The sequence below is a fragment of the Pezoporus flaviventris genome, unplaced genomic scaffold, assembly GCF_033815535.1.
Source record: "Pezoporus flaviventris isolate CSIRO_AGI_PZ_B2104156 unplaced genomic scaffold, CSIRO_AGI_Pfla_v1 ptg000035l, whole genome shotgun sequence".
In the NCBI taxonomy this organism is placed as follows: domain Eukaryota; kingdom Metazoa; phylum Chordata; class Aves; order Psittaciformes; family Psittacidae; genus Pezoporus; species Pezoporus flaviventris.
The window spans coordinates 250,553-272,920 of NW_026892583.1; the positions used below are offsets into that span (position 1 = coordinate 250,553).

A 22,368-nucleotide genomic window follows, 5' to 3' on the forward strand; every position below is an offset into this window, starting at 1 on the left:
AGAATAATGTGTTTTAAGTTCCACTTTGGTGCCTAAGACTTCAGAGACTTGTGTTTTCTTTGCTGCAATGAAGAGAAAGCATCCACAATACAATAAACCAATTGCATGACTAAGCAGGACAAATAACACATATGAGCCAATCCACAGTCCTAAAGGATAAGACCAAAAGGGGACCTGAATCAACATAAGCAGATCTGTGTATGCTGAGGGTGCCAAAAGTTCTCCAGGTATATGACAGCTTGAGAGGAGAAATAAGCTGTATGCCAGCTTCTGCAGTTTCTGAGAGTGCTCTGGGCTGTTTGTAGTGGCAGATTATCCTGGGGCTTTTAATATTGAAGTTTTACAGCAATCATAGAATTATAGAATAGTTAGGGTTGAAAAGGACCTTAAGATCATCCAGTTCCAACCCCCCAGCCATGGGCAGGGACACCTCACACTAAAACATGTCACCCAAGGCTCTGTCCAACCCGGCCTTGGATGGAACATTCACCACTTTCTTGGGCAACCCATTCCAGTGCCTCGTCACCCTCACAGCATCTTTCTGGAGCAACACCAGCCCCAAATCTGGCATTTGGTGGAAGCCAGTTGGCTTCGCAGTTCAGCCCTCAAACATGGGACCTGAACATAGAAATAGCCACAAGGTGACAGTCAGGAGTTGGAAGGGAAGGAGGTCACCCAGCCTCCCTGGGAACTGAAGTGCGTTTAAAGGCTTCAGCCTTGCTATTAATCCTATTTTTCCATTCATTTAAAGAAAGTAAATACGAAATGAATGTATAGCTTAAAGTGACTTTTGGCTGATATGAGAATGGAGCTCCTACAACTCACTAACCAAAGTTACATCCCCATCTCACCCTCTGTATTAGGTAAGACTATATTAAAAGGACCTTTGCCTGTAAGCAGGAATAACTTGTTGGGCCTTCTGCTTTTGGGTCTTTATTTCAGTTCAGCCTAAGCACTACGAAATGAAAAGAGTGATAAGACGGGCTGAGACAGCTGGGGCTGCTTGGAGAAGAGAAGCTGCGTGGAGACCTCAGAGCAGCTTCCAGTGTGTGGAGGCTACAAGGATGCAGGAAAGGGACTCTTCATCAGGGACTGTAGCAATAGGACAAGGGGTGATGGGTTCAAACTGAAACAGGGGAAGTTCAGGTTGGAGATAAGGAAGAAGTTCTTTACTGTGAGGGTGCTGAGGCCCTGGCACAAGGTGCCCAGAGAAGTGGTAAATGCTGCATCCCTGGCGGTGTTCAAGGCCAGGTTGGACAGAGCCTTGGGTGCCATGGTTTAGTGTGAGGCGCTCCTGCCCATGGCAGGGGGTTGGAACTGGATGATCTTAAAGTCCTTTCCAACCCAAACCATTCTATGGTTCTATATTTAGTACAGACTTAATAAACAGAAAAGTTCCTTCTCTCTGAAGGTCTCTGGTCGATCTGATCATGAGGTAGGTGAGACTCATTCACCTTCTGCTGTTGGTCACTGTAGAAAGCCAAGTGTCCGCTAAGGTGGAAGTTCTGAGGTTTTGTGTGTTGTGCTCACGTATCCTGTACTTACACACCACAGCTGTGGCAGGTTAGGCAATGAAGTGTTTGAATTACATGGTGTAATGAGAGATGTAATGAATAGGATAATTGTTAAAAAAACAAAACCAACTGGCACTGTAACAAAGCTTATTTAGGGATGGAGACAGAACATTTACACTCAAGTTGAAGCCTGTTAGCCTTCAGCCTCTCCATGATTTAGATGTTGGGAGAGGATATCATTCCCAAAGATGATCAAAGGAGAACGAATTCATCAGGCATTTGCATGGGGTCTTAAAAACGCAGTCTGAGGTTCATAAAGCTTTGAAGATTATCCAGTAAAGAGGAGCATCATTGCCCACAGAGGTGGCTCCAGCTCAGAATAAATGACTTTTTTCAACTCAGGGAGGAACATTTTCAGCACTGGAGTAGCTGGAATTATAAAAACATTTGGGTGACGTTAAAAATGAAGGGTGATGGGCAACTGTAAAAGTAAAATGCTAGATTTTCCCCCTTCCTAACACGTGCTCATGTGCTGTTAATGATCTTGCAATCCTTGCCCAATCCACGTGTGTGTTTTCTTCCATTATCCTGAGTTTCCAAAGAGGTGAACTCTGTGGTTTACAGAATTTCCTCCTTATTTAGAAAATGGAGAAATTAAGGTGAATGTAGATCCGTATGGTATAGATAATGGATGCAGCTGAGAAACAGGATGAATTTGTTGCTTCCCAAGATAGGTTCTTTTATAAGGAATGTAAAGAGATTTCTTAACAGGTCAGGTATGGAAGACTGATGTATTAATGCAACACTACTGATGGGTTGGGAAAGAAGGAGGATTGCATTACACTGGAAGAGAGTTCATTGGCATGAACGTGGTTTCTATGTAATTTACATCTGTCCCTGCCCATGGCAGGGATTGGAACTGGATGATCTTGAGGTCCTTTCCAGCCCAAACCATTCTATGGTTCTATGCTCCAGAGACTCACATTAAGTGTTCAGAAAATGGGGAGGAATTTCTATGGGGGAAGTTCTGAAACAGCAATAACAAAGAATGCAGCAATGACTGCTTATAAGAAAGGCTGATAATGGTGGTGTTCTTTAGGAAAAATGGTTTGCTTCTGTGAGAAGTAGCAGTTGTAGAGTTGGAGGATCAAATGATAACAATGCATTTTTCAGGAAAATCAGCTTATAAATATACTGCAATAAATAAAGTATCTAATGGTGTGAATTCAATATTTTAAATGCTTGTCTAAGGACAAAAGGGTCTGTTTGATCCTCAGAAGCAAAGAAAGATGAAGTGGAATCAATATATAGAGGAAGCTAGTAGGCCATTTCCAAAGGTCTGACTGATCCATAACTGTCTGCCTCATCTTTGGTCAGAAGAACTAGCTTGGCTTTTTGATGGTTTTGGATTTAAGTAGACTTGTAACTTGCCCAGTGTTCCAAAACCTACTTGAAGCATTTGTCTCCCTCTGCAGTCACTGGAAATAAAAGGAACCATTCCAGATGCTCTTTTAATTAAAAATCTAAGAGAAATAGAGTGAAGTGCCTCTGGAGATTCTTGCTGCTGTTCAGGCTCTGTAGGAAGAACATATGCATCTAGTTCAGATTAGGTGCTTCACTTTGTATTAAGCTGTTTAGATGACCATTACTGTCAGAACTCAGCTCCCTGGGAGGAAGATTGTTTTCACTAATACATATGTCTTGGTGTATAAGAAACTCCTATAGCCACTGAAGGTGGTCTCTGAACAGCCCAAATATGTCCTGTATGGATGCCAAAGGCTGTATCTTTCTGGGCAGACAACAGGGCCTCAGGACCTTCGAATCCCAGGATCATTGAGGTTTAAAGGGATGTCATATATCAGGGTCATATGTTCTGACCTGTATGTACAAAGGCTAAAAAGGGCATGTTTTACTCAGGTGTGGTGTCTGCAATACAAAATTATTATTGAAGATACAGGGCAGAGACGCAGGAAAAGCTAAAGGTTTAGGAAAGTTCTTTATTGTAAAAGAATAAAATTGCCAGAGCTCCTTGACACCAATGAAAGAAGAGGCAAAGGGTGATGGGTTCAGACTTAAACAGGGGAAGTTCAGGTTAGATACAAGGAAGAAGTTCTTTACTGTAAAGGTGGTGAGTCCCTGGCACAGGTTGCCCAAAGAAGTGGTAAATGCTCCATCCCTGGCAGTGTTTGAGGCCAGGTTGGATGGAGTCTTGGGTAATATGGTTTAGTGTGAGGTGTTCCTGCCCATGGCACAGGGCTGGATGATCTTAAGGTCCTTTCCAACCCTAACAATTCTAGGATTCTGCACAGAAGGTACAAATTCATAGTACCAAGGTTCATTAATATTCAATATAGCAGGAGCAGTGATAGATTGTCTACAAAGAGAAATAGCAAAATTCAAGGATAACTTTATTTTCTAGTAGACAATCCCTTGTAAACTGTAGCTCTTGTTTGCTTCGACTCAGAAAGAGATCAGGACAGTCTTGTGGGCAGGATTATCATAATTAGGTCACCTCCTCATAAGAGACCTTTGGGATGACCATGAGTGCTTCTAAAGCAATCATTTAGATACACAGACAGGTAGAACGATAACTTCTGCTGGCAAAAAAACATGCAAACATCCCAACAAATGAGTCTGAATTCCTTTCCAGGATCATCTCACAATCAGTTATGAAAAAGAAACATGATGAAGTAATAAATGCTGGGTGTAGCCCAAGTAAAAGAAGAGGCGAATGAAGAAGCTGCCGGTGAGCTCAGGTTATGTCTTGGTCATTTTGAGGTTCTGTTCACTTTATTCCCTCTTCTCCCATCATTGAAGAGGAAGATTAGAAACATGTGACTTCATTTGAAACTGTGGTTTGCAGTTCTGGTGTCCTGAACACAAGAATGACATGGAGCTGTTGGAATAAGTCCAGAGGAGGCCACGAGGATGATCAGGGGCTGGAGCACCTCCTGTACGAAGACAGGCTGAGAAAGTTGGGGCTGTTCAGGCTGGAGAAGAGAAGCTGCGTGGAGACCTCAGAACAGCTTCCAGTGTCTGAAGGTAGCTATCAGGATGCTTGGGAGGGACTCTTCATCAGGGCCTGGAGTGATAGGACAAGGGGTGATGGGTCCAAACTGAAACAGGGGAAGTTCAGGTTGGATATAAAGAAGAAGTTCTTTGCCATGAGAGTGGTGAGGCCCTGGCAGAGGTTGCCCAAAAAAATGGTAAGTGCTCCATCCCTGGCACTTATTAGTTGTCTCTCTATATATACATATATATATATGTAATAATAATTCTCGAAGAAAACTTTTCTTCTGAAAGAACGACATCAGTTCAGCAAAGGCAGTCGCCACTCATAACTGCTGTGAGGCAGAACATGTCAAGGCAGGGATAAACTGGGGTAGATTCCTAAATTTGGTGTCATCAGATGCAAGACTGGAGGCATAATGTGAAAAATATTTTTTCTTGAAAATAAAAAAAGAATTTGCAAAATTGCCAAAGTCAGATTTGAGCAATAGAGCTCATCAGGATTAGCTTCTGTCTTAGTTTGTTCAAGTTTGTTCTAGAACTGAAGCTGTAGTGCACTCCATAGAATCATAGAATGATAGAATAGTTAGGGTTGGAAAGGGCCTTAAGATCATCAAGTTCCAACCCCCCTGCCATGGGCAGGGACACCTCACACTAAACCCAAGGCTCTGTCCAACCTGACCTTGAACACTGACAGGGAGGTTGGAACTGGATGATCTGAAGGTCCTTTCCAACCCTAACTATTGTACGATTCTATGATTATATGGAAGGAAAGCAGAATTGCCATAGGAATGCCTGTCCTCAAAGGCTATCTGAGTTGGGTAAAACTCTTACTCAGGCTTCTTATCATAAGACAGACCTACACATACTGTATGAGAATCTAAAAAGCCACACACCTACTCCATTCTACCTCAAAATTTAGGGTAGCTATTAAGCCTTAGTTTCTCCAGGGATGAAGAGGTTTGAACAGTGATGTTCACTGAACATGGCATGCTACCGCAGGACACTGCATACTTTATGGGAAATCTGGATGGAGCAACTGGGAATAGATTGACATTGGACATGATCTGCCACCAGAGGTAAAAGAACTGGCAGTATAGGAGTGTATGGGCATGCAAATCAGAGCTACGTGTCCCAGCTTAGCTACACTGGTCTCAAGCTGCTGCTTTTGTTTAAGAGCAAGGTTTGATGAAGGAAAGAAACACAGGGAAGGGTCATGGAAGAGCAAGTAGGAACTGCTAAAGTGTCTTCAGCCATATAAATGAAAAATATCACCCGGGACTCTAGTAATAGGACAAGGAGCAATGGGTTTAAACTCAAACAGAGGAGGTTTAGGTTGGATAACAGGAAGAAATTAGTTACTGTCAAAGTTGTGAGGCACTGGCACAGGCTGCCCAAGGAAGCTGTGGCTGCCCCATCCCTGGCAGTGTTCAAGGCCAGGTTGGACACAGGGGCTTGGAGCAAGCTGCTCTAGTGGAAGGTGTTCCTGCCTGTGGCAGGGGATTGGAACTGGATGAGCTTTAAGGTGCTTTCCAACCCAAACCAGTCTGGGGTTCTATGACTATGACTGACCTTGTGGAGAGGGGAAGATGTAGAAGTTTAAGGTTGATGCACATCTTGAAATGTGTATGTTTCCCTGCTAAGAATATGCACCACAATATGTGTCTGAGGAAAGACTGTGTAGAAAGTAGTGGTGAAGGCCAGAGAACTAAATGATGGTTGAGCAGTGCAGGAGGCAAGTTGATGCAGGATCCCTGTCTCATATGTTGCATAAGCTGGGAGGTGACCCAAGACTCAGAGGAAGAACAGGTGAAGGAAGGTGCTCTGTGTGTAGGCTGTAGAACCACTGTGGGTGTTTAATCCTCCTTATGCCACATTGTTCCTGATTGGTGTTGCACAAACCTTGTATTAAAAAATGTCCCTTTCAACCACGGCCACCTTCTGTAGAGTTCTTCTGCAGATGCATGATTTCAGATAGCAAGAGCATTCAGAAGGGTATCTGTGTTGGTTGATGAGAAACTGAACATGAGCAGGTGAGTGCACGCTCACAGCCCAGGAAGCCAACTGTATCCCAGGCTCCATCAAAAGGAGCGTGACCAGCAGGTCGAAGGAGGTGATCCTGCCCCTCTACTCTGCTCTCTTGGAGTATGGTGTGCAGTTCTGGTGTCCTCAACATAAAAAGGACATGGAACTGTTGGAACAAGTCCAGAGGAGGCCACAAGGATGATCAGGGGACTGGAGCATCTCCCGTATGAAGACAGGCTGAGGAAGTTGGGGCTGTTCAGCCTGGAGAAGAGAAGGCTGCATGGAGACCTCAGAGCAGCCTTCCAGTATCTGAAGGGGGCCTATAGGGATGCTGGGGAGAGACTCTTCATTAGGGACTGTAGTGATAGGACAAGGGGTGATGGGATCAGCCTGAAACAGGGGAAGTTCAGGTTGGAGATAAGGAAGAAGTTCTTTACCGTGACGATGGTGAGACACTGGCACAGGTTGCTCAAAGAAGTGGTAAATACTCCATCCCTGGCAGTGTTCAAGGCCAGTTTGGATGGAATCTTAGGTGACGTGGTCTTGTATAAGGCATCTCTGCCCATGGCAGGGGTTTGGAACTGGGTGATCTTAAGGTCCTTTCCAACCCAAACCATTCTATGGTTCTATGAATCAGTGGGTGCACTGCACTGAACATGTAATCTGAAGAAAAAACAACCCCAATCAAAATGAGTTTCTTTTCCTTGTTGAATTGTCATTTAGCTTGGATCACACTGTGTCTTATCTCCTCTTTGTAACAATATATAATGCTACCTTCATGCTTGTGAGAGGGACTTTATAAAACTTGTTATAGTTAGAACTTATCATTTTAGATCCATTAAATATAGATCTTAAGCCGCAGAAATGCCCCTGGGGTTCTCACTTCTGGGAAGCAGGAGAATGTGAAGGATATATTTGATAAGAATTCCTTAAATTCATAGGAATTCTCTTAAATGAGATACAGAAACCAGATTTGATTTTACCTTTGGTTTTGCTTCTCTTTCCAGAAAGTACTTGAGATTCCTGAAGGACAGCCCCATCTGAGATAGAGGGTAGTGTCTCTTTAGTTCACAATATCTAAAAAGAGGAAAACCTGTTCTTTACTCCTCCTGACTGACCTGCTGACTTTTAATGTTCTAATCAAGCAAGTAGTTGATGGGTATTGTCTTTTCTTCCAAAACATTTCTGCTGTGAGCTCAGCAGTCACATCACCGGCACACTGGAAATCTGGGGAAACAATGTCAAGGGGCTGTGCAAGGAGACTCTTGGTCACAAAAGCGGTGATGTGGAATAGCTCCGTGCACATGTACTTGCTCCCAGATGCAAGTGACATGGATTTTGGCAGGTGTGTGGGTAGTTGTTGCAGAACATTGCCTATGCTGTAAATTCAATTGAACTGCTTTCTCAGCAGTTTCTCTGGATGAGCAGGACTGTGGCTTTCAATACCTACCTGGGCGTCTCAAGTTCGCTTTGACATTTGTTTGGAGACCTGGGTAATACAGACAGAGACAGCTTCTGCTTTCAAACCGAGAAAGTCCTGATTTGACTGTGCATGTATAGGCAGGGACATCTCACATTTGACAGGGCAAGGGGTAATGCCTTCAAGCTAAAAGAGGGGAGTCTGAGATGAGCTCTTAGGCAGAAAGTTCTTCCCTATGAGGGTCTGAGGCACTGGCACAGGGTGCAAGGAGAATCCATGGCTGCCCCATCCCTGGCAGTGTTCAAGGCCAGGTTGGACACAGGAGCTTGGAGCAAGCTGCTCTAGTGGAAGGTGTCCCTGCCTGTGGCAGGGGTTGGAGCTGGATAGTTTTAAGGTCCCTTTCCACCCAAACCAGTCTGAAATTCTAGACTGAAGAGGAGCCAACAAGCCCGCAAGCATAGGGAGTGGCTTGGAGAGGGACTTTATAATGGGCAGGCTGAGATGGTTCATTCTCAGCCTGGACACAGCGCTGCAAAACTTAGACCAGTTGCACCTCAGCACCAACTGCACATCTACCAGTACAGATGGCTCCACAGACTGGCTCCACCAGAAAGGAGACAAGACCTGCTTCAGCCTTTCTGCAGCTTTTCACTTGGGAAGAGATCAGGATGCACAATGGCCGTGGGCAAGGACAGGAGCAATGGCTGGTGATTGACAGGAAAGTGTATGATGTCAGCAAGTTTTCCAAACGACATCCTGGAGGCAGCCGAGTTTTAAGCCACTATGCTGGGCAAGATGCTACGGTAAGGTCTAGGAGGGCAGAGGAGGAAGTTGTGTCATGGTCAGGGTAGGAGGACATGGTGGGACACCAGTGGAGAGTTTGGCAGTTGATGCTGTGCTTGGGGCATGGATTTGCCTAAAGCCAGGATCCATGATTTTTTCCCAAGTGCTGTTGACTACTCTAGAGCTCATAATTGTATATATGTGGTGAGAATTAGCTTCCTCTGGAGTTCAGCATCTGGTGTTTAGTCTCACATCCTTTCTTAACCCTTTCATTTGTGCCTTTCTCAGGATGCCTTTACAGCATTTCATAAGGACAAGTCCCTGGTGGAAAGATACTTGAAGTCACTGCTGATTGGGGAGCTGGCACCAGATCAACCCAGCTGTGAGCCTAATAAAGATGTGAGTGTCTCTAATAGAAAGTGAATGTCCCTAAAGAAAAGTGAGCGTCCTAGAATCCAGCAGTGGGAATGGCTTGGGGTTTGGTATGGGAGGAGAAGGAAAACAAAGGACCTAGCAGCATACCTGACACTGTGCCATAGGCATGGGAACATGCACTGTCCCAGAATCACTAAATCCACACCTGGGTGTGAGGGGGGAGCCGCAGACCCTCAGATTCTGCTCAGTTCTTCCCACTGCAATGTGTCAGTACCAAAGCTCGTCAGTAACTTGTTTTCCAGTGTCAAAGCAAGACCAAGATGTGTTGATCTGATGCTCACTTTTATACAAAGGACCCTCTGAGACAATATCTCCTGTGACTTCCATGTCTACTTTGGGATTCTTGGGTCTGCCGTGTTTCATTTTCAATGTAGTCAGAGCGTTAATACTCACTTTTCCCACAGAAAGCACTTGTAGAGGATTTTCGTGAGCTGCGCTGCTCTGTTGAGAAGATGGGACTTCTGAGGCCAAATTACACCTTTTTCTTCCTGATTTTCCTTCACCTCCTGATACTGGATGTTGCATCCTGGCTCGTGGTCTGGCACTTTGGAATATCCTTTGTGCCTTTCGTGGTTGGCATTGTGTTGTTCACCACTGCTCAGGTAAACTGCTGACAGCCACTCAACGCTGCAGACCTGTTTGGCTCTCCTGGGTAGAAGATAATGAGATGCTGATATCCCAGCTGTTGCTTTACTTCTTCATCTTAGATCCTGTAGTCTGGCTGAAGACAAGCATGTTGTACAGCACAGTTTTGGTTGCCTCCAGCAAATCCCATTTTGCTGACAAGCTGCTCTCCAGGGTTGGTGGGGTGCTGTGAAGCTGGCATTTCATAAGATGGGATGAGCTGATCTCCTCACTCACCCAAGCAAAAGAGGGAATATTTCATGCTCAACTCCACTGTTTTGATATGCTGATAGCTCTGGCGCCTGTTGGGTCCTTTAGGAGCCAGTTGCACTCAGTAGTCCTGAATAATAGAAGGGTATGATACATGTCAGGGTTGGTGGAGGGAAGGAGGGAATAAGGACTTTGTGACCCTTAGATGGGACGGTGAAGGGGGGAAGAAAGCAAGATTTTCTTAGTGGCGCTGAATCCTTAGGTTTGTTGAGACATCCATGGACAAAGTGTGAAGTAACTCATCTTTTTTAAACTATCTGTTTTTTTTATCCAATATCTGCTAAGGCAGATACTCCTCAGAGAGCATTCTTGTATTTCCATAGGAAAAATTGAATGTAATCAAGTTGTGGATTTGGAAATGCTTACATTATCTAGCTAGTTACTTGGAAATCATCAATTTGCAATGGGAGCAGAAGACCTCCACGCTGTAACGGTCGACTTGATTGCAATGCTATTTTGCTACTTTCCCCTCAGCTGCTCCAATAAAATCAGTATCTGGTATCTGAAGAGTTGCACCAGATGATCCTTGAGGTCTTTTCCAACCTGGTATTCCATGATTCCATGGTGTTCTATGATGCTGAGCAGCTTTAGGACAGTAGCCTGGAAGGAAGTTCTCAGCACTGAGCATCTAAGAGAGGCGGTGGGCTTTCTTCCCCAAACCAGGAGAAAGACACACTCCTACTCTGAAGTTACAGAGCCTCCCAAGGCAAATGAATGCAATGCCACTGTGACTCTTCTTCCTCAGTGACCCTTTTGTCTTCCAGATGCAGATGGGTTGGTTCCAACATGATCTGGGGCACTGCTCTGTCTTCACGAAGCCTAAATGGAACCGACTTCTGCAGATTGTGGTGATAAATGTTCTGAAGGTAGTTTCCTCATATTGGGAATATTCTGTGTGGTTAATGTGGATTAAGCAACGAATGGGAGTGTCCTTACAGTCCGATAATATTGCTTGGGAGGGAAGTGTAACACAGCTGTGAATAAGAGGTGGATAAATAGCAATTGGTGATGCTGTTCAAGTCTGAATCCCTGGTCTTCATGTTTTTGTGCAGGGGTTTCCAGCCAGCTGGTGGAATCACCTACACCACCAGCACCATGCCAAACCCAACTGCTTCCGCAAAGACCCTGACCTCAGCTTGCACCCGAAACTCTTCAGCTTGGGAAAGACCCTCTCTGTGGAGGTGAGCATGGGCATGTTTGGTGAAGCAAAGATTTTAATGACAGGAAGCTGCAGAGTGAGGTGTAATATTGATTCTTGAGCATTTTTGTATCCTGCCATGAATTTTGGAGCCCTCTTAAAAAATGGCTTTGTTCTGACATTGACATAAGATTGATATCTAGATACAGAAGCTGAAAGGAAACCTGCTTCTCTCTCTTGCTTTGGAACTTGAGTACCTGCTTTTCAAGAGGGGTTGAATTAGAGAAATTAAGAGGTAGTTCTCACTGTGTTCATTAAGCAGGAATCTAAAATACCTCCTGAAGGATCTCAGGTCTCCAAGTGGCCCATTGCAATGTCTTTTCATCTTTCAGCTTGGAAAAAAGAAGAAGAAGTTCATGCCTTACAATTATCAGCATATGTACTTCATCTGTGAGTATTTCATCCTTACTTCTTTGCAGTGCTGTAGAACTTCACCTAAATATCCATCTCCTTCCCAAACTAAAGGTTTTAAAGATACTGCCATTGAAGTCACAGCTCCCAGATGTTTTGTTCACACCAAAGAAGGTTCACATGACAAGTTATTGCCCCTTATATCTCTCTTAGGATTATGTGGTGTTAGGTACCATATAGGGGTGAATCAAGTGTACGGATGAAAGTGTTGGGAAAGAAATGAAGTGGTGATGTGAAAAGAGGAAGAGAATATTCTGCGATGTGAAAGTTGGTGTAAATGGAAGAGAGCACTTTTGTTTCCACTGGAAAGAGAATCTTTCTTCTTACAGAAGAATAGTGAGGACAGGCTGAGAAACTTGGGGCTGTTCAACTTGGAGAAGAGAAGGCTGTGTGGACACCTCATAGCAGCTTTCCAGTATCTGAAGGGGCCCTATAAGGTTGCTGGGAAGGGACTCTTTGTTAGGGACTGTAGTGATAGGACAAGGGGTAATAGGTTCAAACTTAAACAGGGGAATTTTAGATTGGATATAAGGAAGAAGTTCTTTACTGTAGGGGTGGTGAGGCACTGGAATGGGTTGCCCAGGGAAGCTGTGAATGCTCCGGCTTTGGCAGTGTTCAAGGCCAGGTTGGACAGAGCCTTGGGTGACATGGTTTAGTGTGAGGTGTCCCTGTCCATGGCAGGGGGGTTGCAACCGGATGACCTTAAGGTCCATTCCAGCCCTAACTATTATACGGTTCTATGATTCGGAATATTTATGATGCAGTGAATTGATAAACCTCTTCTGTTTTCATTCCTTCTTTCAGTACTGACCCCACTTACATTTATACCCTTCCTCCAGTTCTCTGTATTCTCCATTGCAATCAAGAAGAAAAACTGGTTGGTAAGCACTGCTTGCAATGTCTGGAGGGAACATTCAAACCCTACCTCCACTCTGTGGCTATATTAACATTCACTTCAAGTGACTGGGGCGGTTAGGAGAGAAAAAGCTGATTCTAGGCTTGCTGCAGGAGAAACACAGTCAATGGGACTGGGAAGATTTTTCTAGAAGCTATTTAGCCTTTTAGTAGCTGAATAAAAGTGAACAGAAGACTGTCAGACCTTGTCCCAAACAGGGCTGTTTGTCTGTGGGTCTTTAGTTACTGAAGGTAACGCGAGTGCTGTTGGATGTTTCAGGGATACAGTCAGCTGGAGGCAGAATGATGGTGTGGAGCCTCCCCTTGGTAAATGGGAGATCAATAACTAAGAACATTTTTAATGCTGGAGTTCAAGTAAAGGGAAGTGGAGGGGGTTCATCAACAAAACCTTATTTTCATCTTGTTTTGCTTTGTTTTACAGGACGTTTTATTGACTGTCACTTTCTACATCCGAAGTGGTCTCATGTATATTCCTTTGATGGGATTTAACAATTTTGTGATGTACTTCTGGCTGTGCAGGTAACACACAGCATATCCAGAGTCCCCATGACTAATACTTGGAAACAACATTGAGTTTCAGTGGAAATAAATGCAAAATAATTGTATTCATCACAATTTACTTATATTTATTTTCTAATTGGCGGCCCAGATGAAAGAGTGAAATTCAGGGGAGGGCTGGTGGCTGCTCAGGGACATCTGCAGCTACAAATTGAGTGGTTGTCAAAAGAAACTCCAAAACATAGGAGGCAAACGCTTGATATAGGAAATCCTGAATTGCGTAAAAGTGCTCTTTCACTAAAGATGAGATTCAGGAAGGTGTTTTAATGGTAAATTTGGATGGGATTAGAGGTGTGGTGTTTCTGTGTTTATCTGTGCAGGTGCCTGGAGAGTATCTGGTTTGCTTGGGTGACACAGATGAATCACATTCCAATGCACATTGATTATGATACGAACAAAGACTGGGCATCTACTCAGGTGAGAATCTCTGTTTTCTAGAAAGGGTCTGCAGTTCTGAATTGCAGGACAAAGGCAATGTTATTATTCTCATGGCTGTAACGCTGTGCTAATGAGGTTTGCTCTTGCTCTTTGTTAAATAGGCATTTCCGTAGTAGTAAAACCACTTAAAAACTTTAGTTGTAACAAAGGACATTGGGAGTAAAAAAACGTTACTTTTTCACTGAAGAGTTTTCATGTGTTTTTCACATTGCTTTTCCCTTTTTATTATGAAAAGAGATGATCCAGCAGGCAATCTCCTTTTTAGGCCAACTGAAGAGAAGCCGAAATGGGACTGAATTCCTTTATTGTTTACCCTACACGTTACAGCTGTAGTGCAGATAAGATAAATTTTTAGGTCTGATAAAGTGAGTATGTTAATATAACTTGATTCCAGTCTTTGCTGCCTCCAGCAGTATAATGCTATTCATTGGAGAGAAAGAGCCATTTCTAGAGCAGGATTCACCTTACTCTGAAAGCAGATCAGATGAATGGCAACTGGTGTTCTCCATTGACTGTAAGGTGATGAGCTCAGATGCAGATTTCAGATTAAAGGTATCTAAATCAGGTGAGATGAAGCCTGTGGACACAAACCTTTGCCCTCATCCTTTTGTGTCTGACTCCAATGGTACTAGTTGGAGGAGGCCGGAAGAATGGCTTTTGTTTCTCAACCGGGCATCTTTTCTTTCCATTCTTTCCATCCAAGTGAAAGATGTGAGAACCTCTTTAAAGAATGACAGTTGGGGTTGTGTGCATGAGAGTCAAGTTGCTCTTTCTGATCAAAGAGCTATTTAAATTGACTTATATGCTAACAACCCATTTAAATCTAGACTTTGGTTAATTCTTCAGGGCAATCATGGCTATAATCACTGACTCTGACTTGCTCTTTATATTGGATAGGGATGGATAATGATTGCTGGGGTTCAGTTACCAGACTTGAAGATAAATTAAATCTAAATCATGTATTTCTTTGGTGTCTTTTCCTCCCAGCTCCATGCAACGTGCAACGTGAAACAATCTGTGTTCAATGACTGGTTCACTGGGCACCTCAACTTCCAAATTGAGCACCAGTGAGTATGATTATGGGAAGAAGAGTGGGAATAATATGGGGAACTTAAAAGACATCAAGGCCATGTAGTCTCACACTAAAGCATCTCAGGAGACCCTTTGCTCTCCTTCTGGGAGAGGGCAGGGAATTACTTTGGACAGAGGGAACAGAGAACGATTCAAGCCAAGGCTTACAGTAACTCCCTCTCCTTCAATTCTGCAGCCTTTTCCCCACAATGCCTCGACACAACTACTGCAAAGTAGCTCCTCTGGTGAAAGCCCTTTGTGAGAAGCATGGCATTGAGTATAAAAGCAAGACTTTACTGACAGCATTTTCAGATATTTGGCAGTAAGTATCACTTAGGAAGATAGTTTTGCATTGTATTTGCTTGCAAGGAAGAGACATAAGCCAGCATTTCAAATCTATTTCCATGGAGAGATCAAACCTAGAGTTTATTTTGGTTTTTCTAAAGGCACATAGATTTTCAAATTTGTTTTCTCTTATTAAATCCTCTCTACTCATTCCCTTTAGACAGACTTTGCTATCCAGTTTTTAATCCGTTTTTTCCATTTACTTCATTTTAATTCTAAATTGCTTCCTATGAAGTTGAGTATTGTCTGCTCATAAGTGATTTTTTACTTTCTTTTCCTTCAGTTCACTGAAGGATTCCGGAGAGCACTGGCTTGAAGCTTATCTGCATGGCTAGAAACTGGCAGCTCTCAACTGGAATCTCTTCACCAGGCAACAGCTGCAGACTCAGCGCAGACCAGCAGCGTGTGTGTGTCTTCTGGCATAGAAACTCAGGAGCTGGGCAAAGCTAATTGCAGTAACAAGGGGTGGGATAGTAGCTGCACGAGACATTTTTTTTCCTGTTCTCAACCATGAACCTCTATTCTTCCTGTTCTCAGTGTCAGAACTTAGAGCCATGATGAACTGGGTCTTTAAACTGGGGAGAAGTGGCTCTCGAATCAGCTCGCTCAGTTGACTTCATTGAGGTGTCAGCTCACTGCTTATGGAAATGTTTGTTAGGAAATTCTTCAGAGAATCATGGAATGGTTTGGGTTGGAAGGGAGCATTAAAGATCATCTTTAAAGGATTGGAAAGGACCTTAAGATCACCTAGTTCCAACCCCCCTCCCATGGGCAGGGACACCTCACACTAAACCATGTCACCCAAGCCTCTGTCCAAGCTGGCCTTGAACACTGAAAAAGAAACAAGATGAAGTAATAAATGCTGGGTGTAGCCAAGTAAAAGAAGAGGTGAATGGAGAAGCTGCCGATGACCTCAGGTTATGTCTTGGTCATTTTGAGGTTCTGTTCACTTTATTCCCTCTTCTCCCATCATTGAAGAGGAAGGTTAGAAACATGTGACTTCATTTGAAACTGTGGTTTGCAGTTCTGGTGTCCTGAACACAAGAATGACATGGAGCTGTTGGAATAAGTCCAGAGGAGGCCACGAGGATGATCAGGGGCTGGAGCACCTCCTGTATGAAGACAGGCTGAGAAAGTTGGGGCTGTTCAGGCTGGAGAAGAGAAGGCTGTGTGGAGACCTCATAGCAGCCTTCCAGTGTCTGAAGGTAGCTATCAGGAGCTTGGGAGGGACGGTTCATCAGGGCCTGGAGTGATAGGACAAGGGGTGATGGGTCCAAACTGAAACAGGGGAAGTTCAGGTTGGATATAAGGAAGAAATTCTTTACTGTGAGAGTGGTGAGGCCCTGGCAGAGGTTGCCCAAAAAAATGGTAAGTGCTCCATCCCTGGCAGTGTTCAAGGCCAGGTTGGACAGAGGCTTGGGTGACATGGTTTAGTGTGAGGCATCCCTGGCCATGGCAGGGGATTGGAACTGGATGACCTTAAGAACCTTTCCAACCAAAACCATTCTATGATTCTATGAAATATTTCTCTCTTGAGCAAGTATTCCGAAGTTACCAACATAGGGAACTCAATAAAGGCCTGCTGGAGTCTAATTCAGATTCCAGGCTAGATAGTAGCTGGTTCATGTTATGTTCTCTGTCTGATAGGCAACTTAATTATGAATTGTCTCTGTATATATATATATATAAGAATAATTTTTGAAGAAAACTTTTCTTCTGAAAGAACGACATCAGTTCAGCAAAGACAGTCGCCACTCATAACTGCTGTGAGGCAGAACATGTCAAGGCAGGGATAAACTGGGGTAGATTCCTAAATTTGGTGTCATCAGATGCAAGACTGGAGGCATAATGTGAAAAATTATTTTTCTTGTAGATAAAAAAGAATTTGCAAAATTGCCAAAGTCAGATTTGAGCAATAGAGCTCATCAGGATTAGCTTCTGTCTTAGTTTGTTCAAGTTTGTTCTAGAACTGAAGCTGTAGTGCACTCCATAGAATCATAGTATCATTAGGGTTGGAAAGGACATTGAGATCATCCAGTTCTCCATTTCCAACCCCCCTGCCATGGGCAGGGACACCTCCCACTAAACCATGTCACCCAAGGCTCTGTCCAACCTGACCTTGAACACTGCCAGGGATGGAGCATTCACAGCTTCCCTGGGCAACCCCTTCCAGTGCCTCATCACCCTAACAGTAAAGAACTTCTTCCTTATATCCAATCTAAACTTCCCCTGTTTAAGTTTTAACCCATTACCCCTTGTCCTATCACTACAGTCCCTAATGAAGAGTCCCTTCCCAGCATCCTCATAAGCCCCCTTCAGATACTGGAAGGTATCTCCAGATACCTTCAGCCTGTTGTACCTTGCAATGAAGAACCTGCTAGAGAGAACCGGAATGATGTCTAGCCCAGGAGCAGGAGGAGTTGGAACTTCTCATAACAGGGGTTGGAACTAGATGATCTTAAGGTCCTTTCCAACCCTAACTATTCTTTGATAAAATGGGTTGGCCAGGGAAGCTGTGAATGCTCCCTGCTTGGCAGTGTTCAAGGCCAGGTTGGACAGAGCTTTGGGTGACATGGTTTAGTGGGAGGTGTCCCTACCCATGGCAGGGGGGCTGGAATTTAATGCTCTTAATGTCCTTTCCAACCCTAACTGTTGTACGATTCTATGATTATATGGAAGGAATGCAGAATTGCCATAGGAATGCCTGTCCTCAAAGGCTATCAGTTGATTAAAACTTTTACTCAGGCTTTTGAAGCATGAGTAAAACTCATGCTGGCTTAGATCATTTGTAGAGATAACTGTACTCAGAAAGATGACTACCTGACAGATGGATGTTCTAGTCTCAGAGTTAAATGGGATCTTGGATGACACCTTCTTAATTAGAGTGGATAGTGGCTGAATTTCTTATCATAAGACAGATCTACACATACTGTATGAGAATCTAAAAAGCCACACACCTACTCCATTCTACCTCAAATTTTAGGGTAGCAATAAAGCCTTAGTTTCTTCAGGGCTGAAGAGGTTTGCACAGTGTTGTGGTTTAAGCCACTCTTGCTCCCTCCACCCCTTTCTCCACCCCACTCCCGGAGGGATGGGGAGGAGAATCAAACGAATGTAACTCCCACGGATTGAGATAAGAAAAGTCTGGTAACTAAGAACACAAAAGAGCTGTCGTGGTTTAAGCCCAGTTGGCAAATCAGCCATGCAGCCCGCTCTCTCACTCCCCTGCCTTTCCTCCCCCCCCAGCTCCCTGAGGGGTGGAGAGGAGAATCGAAAGAATGTAACTCCCACGGGTTGAGATAAGAACAGTCCAGTAACTAAAGTATAACAAAAATCACTACTGCTACCACCAATAATAATAATGATAAGGGAAGTAACAATGGGAGAGAATACAACCGCTCACGACCCACCTACAGATACCCAGTCCGACCTAGCAGGGATCTAGCCCTTCTGGGTAACTGCCCCAGTTCTACATCCTGGGCATGACGTGCTGTGCTATGGAATACCTCTTTGGCTAGTTTGGGTCAGGTGTCCTGTCTCTGCTTCCTGCTGGCTTCCCCTCCTCGCTGGCAGAGCATGCGACTCACAAAGTCCTTGGTCAGAGTAAGCATTCTGACCAGCAACTAAAAACATTGGTGTTATCAGCGCTGTTCCCAGGCTGAAAGTCAAAACCACAGCACTGCACCAGCTACTAAGAAAGAGAAAAATGACTGCTACTGCTGAACCCTGGACAGCATCCACCCATTATTCCATACCATTCACGTCATGCTCAGATCCCACATTTTCAATATACCATCACTCTTATCTCATATATATACTTATATATACATCCACACAGAGAGGGAGAGAGAGGTCATTACTTAGTGCATAGACCAATGCTTATAAAGCTGCTGAGTCCATCCGGTCCATGATGTCGGGCTCCATCTCTTGTAACAGTCTTTCAGAGCAGGAGAGGCTGTGTGCAGTGTTCACACTCGTGAATAATCCAGGCAATAGTGTCCATTGCTAAGTCCACCCCTCAATCATGAGTCCATTTATATGTTGCTTCTCTGCCCTGGTTGACTGCGGTGTCATGTGTGGGGAGTGAAGGTGAACAGTTTGGGAATGAGCTCTGAGGCCTTGGTGCTTGACAAGCCCTGGGGTGATGAGTTGGAATGTTGAAAGACAGGGAAGGTAAACAAGCAAGCCTTGGGAGGATGGGCCAGGATGTAGTTGCAGCTGGAATCTCAGTTGGAGGCCAGAGGATGTGGGGTTTGTGAAAGGGTCTGTAACATTGTGATTGGACTATTTGCCTGGAGAGTTTCACAGTGGCCAATGAGATTGAACGTTGTATGTATGTGCAGGTTGGGAAAGTACCGAACAACAGGATAAAAAAGGCTTCAAGGTAATAAATGAGGATTTGAGTCTCTGCATCAGCTTGAGTCCGTGTCATGAAATGCCACATCATGGGCCCACCAGGCTCAAAATAATTCACCCTCTCCTTCAGCAGTTTCTGCAACTTGTCGTTGGGGACTCCATACAGCTGCCTTCCATCTCTGACGCTTCCAAAGCACTGGAGGGGCCCAGTGGACTAGATACTTGCCCATACTGTCCTGCACACCCTGCCACTCATGACTGTCCAGCCCAGGAAAAATCTCTTGGTCCCTTTATATCGTTGTCTAACCCTAGACAAGACCCAAACCCGACTCCGCTTAACTTTGGAGATCAGACAAAATGATCGTGAGTAAAACACACTCTGTGCCAACATGCTGATCCCCATCACAACCAGCAGGCAAGCCTCAAGAGTACCCAAAGGCCATTCAAAACCTTCAGTATTCTCAAATGATGCTGCTGTACTTGTCACTGGGGCTGGTATAGCTGCTGTACTTGGAGCTGGAGTAGCTGAGCTGTCTGCTGCAGTCAGAGTTTGAGTAGCTGCTGTACTTGTCGCTGGGGTTGGTGTAGCTGCTGTGCTTGGGGCTGGTGTAGCTGCGTTATCTGTTGTAGTCAGAGTCTGAGTAGCTGCTGTACTTGTCCCTGGGGTTGGTGTAGCTGCTGTGTTTGGGGTTGGGGTAGCTGCGTTATCTGTTGTAGTCAGAGTCTGAGTAGCTGCTGTACTGGTCACTTGGGTGTGTGGGAATGTATCCCTCATAGGCTGACCACCCAAAGAGGGAAAAAAAAAGGGGAATTGCTATTCACTCCTATTATAGTATATAAAGTATGGAGGTGGTGACCACACCGGGAGCAAGCCAGATCAGTTTCATGATCAATGAGTCTATTGTATAAGTCTATTGTATGAGTCTGAGGCCGCATCTGGAATATTGTGTCCAGTTCTGGGCCCCTCAGTTCAAGAAGGACAGGGAGCTGCTGGAGAGAGTCCAGCACAGGGCAACGAAGATGATTAAGGGAGTGGAGCATCTCCCTTATGAGGAAAGACTGAGGGAGCTGGGTCTCTATAGTTTGGAGAAGAGGAGACTGAGGGGTGACCTTATTAGTGTATATAAATATATAAAGGGGGAGTGTCACGAGGATGGAGCCAGGCTCTACTCAGTGGCAAACAATGATAGGACAAGGGGTAATGGGTACAAACTGGAGCACAAGAGGTTCCACTTAAACTTGAGAAGAAACTTCTTCTCAGTGAGGGTGACAGAACACTGGAACAGGCTGCCCAGGGAGGTTGTGGAGTCTCCTTCCCTGGAGACATTCAAAACCCGCCTGGACACATTCCTGTGTAACATTATCTAGGTGTTCCTGCTCCGGCAGGGGGATTGGACTAGATGATCTTTCGAGGTCCCTTCCAATCTCTAGCATACTGTGATACTGTGATACTGTGTATTACAAGTCATTACCATAAAGTACAATGAAACAAAAACTTTAGCCCAAGCCTCCCAGCCGATTAACACTAACACAGCAAATACTGGCTGTAAGTAAGGTACCACATGCTGAAATTGTGAGATCAAGAGCAACAACTTTGAGAGCCAATAAATCAGCATTGCGATGAGTGACTATTACTGCAAAACAATGAATGCTTATCACAAATACAATTAGACACGCTCTGGTCAGATCTGTTATTATCTCAACCCTTCATGCCCCACATTGGGCGCCAAAGAGAACTGTTGTGGTTTAAGACACGCTCCCTCACTATATATATATGACACAAATCACTACTGCTACCACCAGTAATAATAATGATAAGGGAAATAATGATGGGAGAGAATACAACCGCTCACCACCCACTGATCGATACCCAGCCCGACCAATCAGTGATCTAGCCCTTGCGGGTAACTGCCCCAGTTCTACATCCTGGGCATGACGTGCTGTACTATGGAATACCTCTTTGGCTAGCTTGGGTCAGGTGTCCTGTCTCTGCTTCCTGCTGGCTTCCCCTCCTCGCTGGCAGAGCATGAGACTCACAAAGTCCTTGGTCAGAGTAAGCATTCTGACCAGCAACTGAAAACATCAGTGTTATCAGCACTGTTCCCAGGCTGAAAGTCAAAACCACAGCACTGCGCCTGCTACTAAGAAAGAGAAAAATTACTGCTACTGCTGAACCCAGGACAGATTGTCCACAAAGAGAAATAGCAAAATTCAAGGATAACTTAATTTTCTAGTAGACAATCCCTTGTAAACTGTAGCTCTTGTTTGCTTCGACTCAGAAAGAGATCAGGACAGTCTTGTGGGCAGGATTATCATAATTAGGTCACCTCCTCATAACAGACCTTTGGGATGACCATGAGTGCTTCTAAAGCAATCATTTAGATACACAGACAGGTAGAATGATAACTTCTGCTGGCAAAAAAACATGCAAATGTCCTAACAAATGAGTCTGAATTCCTTTCCAGGATCATCTCACAATCAGTTATGAAAAAGAAACAAGATGAAGTAATAAATGCTGGGTGTAGCCAAGTAAAAGAAGAGGTGAATGGAGAAGCTGCCGGTGAGCTCAGGTTATGTCTTGGTCATTTTGAGGTTCTGTTCACTTTATTCCCTCTTCTCCCATCATTGAAGAGGAAGGTTAGAAACATGTGACTTCGTTTGAAACTGTGGTTTGCAGTTCTGGTGTCCTGAACACAAGAAGGACATGGAGCTGTTGAAGCAAGTCCAGAGGAGGCCACGAGGATGATCAGGGGCTGGAGCACCTCCTGTATGAAGACAGGCTGAGAAAGTTGGGGCTGTTCAGGCTGGAGAAGAGAAGCTGCGTGGAGACCTCAGAACAGCTTCCAGTGTCTGAAGGTAGCTATCAGGATGCTTGGGAGGGACTCTTCATCAGGGCCTGGAGTGACAGGACAAGGGGTGATGGGTTCAAACTGAAACAGGGGAAGTTCAGATTGGATATAAGGAAGAAGTTCTTTCCAGTGAGAGTGGTGAGGTTG

The 22,368-nt window shown here is 44.5% G+C and overlaps 1 protein-coding gene across 1 annotated transcript; it reads left to right on the forward strand.

Moving 5' to 3' along the window:
- Nucleotides 1-8,552: 8,552 nt before the first annotated feature.
- Nucleotides 8,553-15,351, forward strand: LOC133273687 (acyl-CoA (8-3)-desaturase-like). Its single transcript, XM_061462072.1, has 12 exons — nucleotides 8,553-8,771; nucleotides 9,040-9,150; nucleotides 9,591-9,788; nucleotides 10,845-10,946; nucleotides 11,133-11,261; nucleotides 11,611-11,668; nucleotides 12,494-12,570; nucleotides 13,026-13,123; nucleotides 13,483-13,579; nucleotides 14,588-14,667; nucleotides 14,868-14,993; nucleotides 15,300-15,351. The coding sequence occupies exons 1-12, from the start codon at nucleotides 8,553-8,555 to the stop codon at nucleotides 15,349-15,351; spliced, it is 1,347 nt and encodes a 448-aa protein (XP_061318056.1).
- Nucleotides 15,352-22,368: the final 7,017 nt, after the last annotated feature.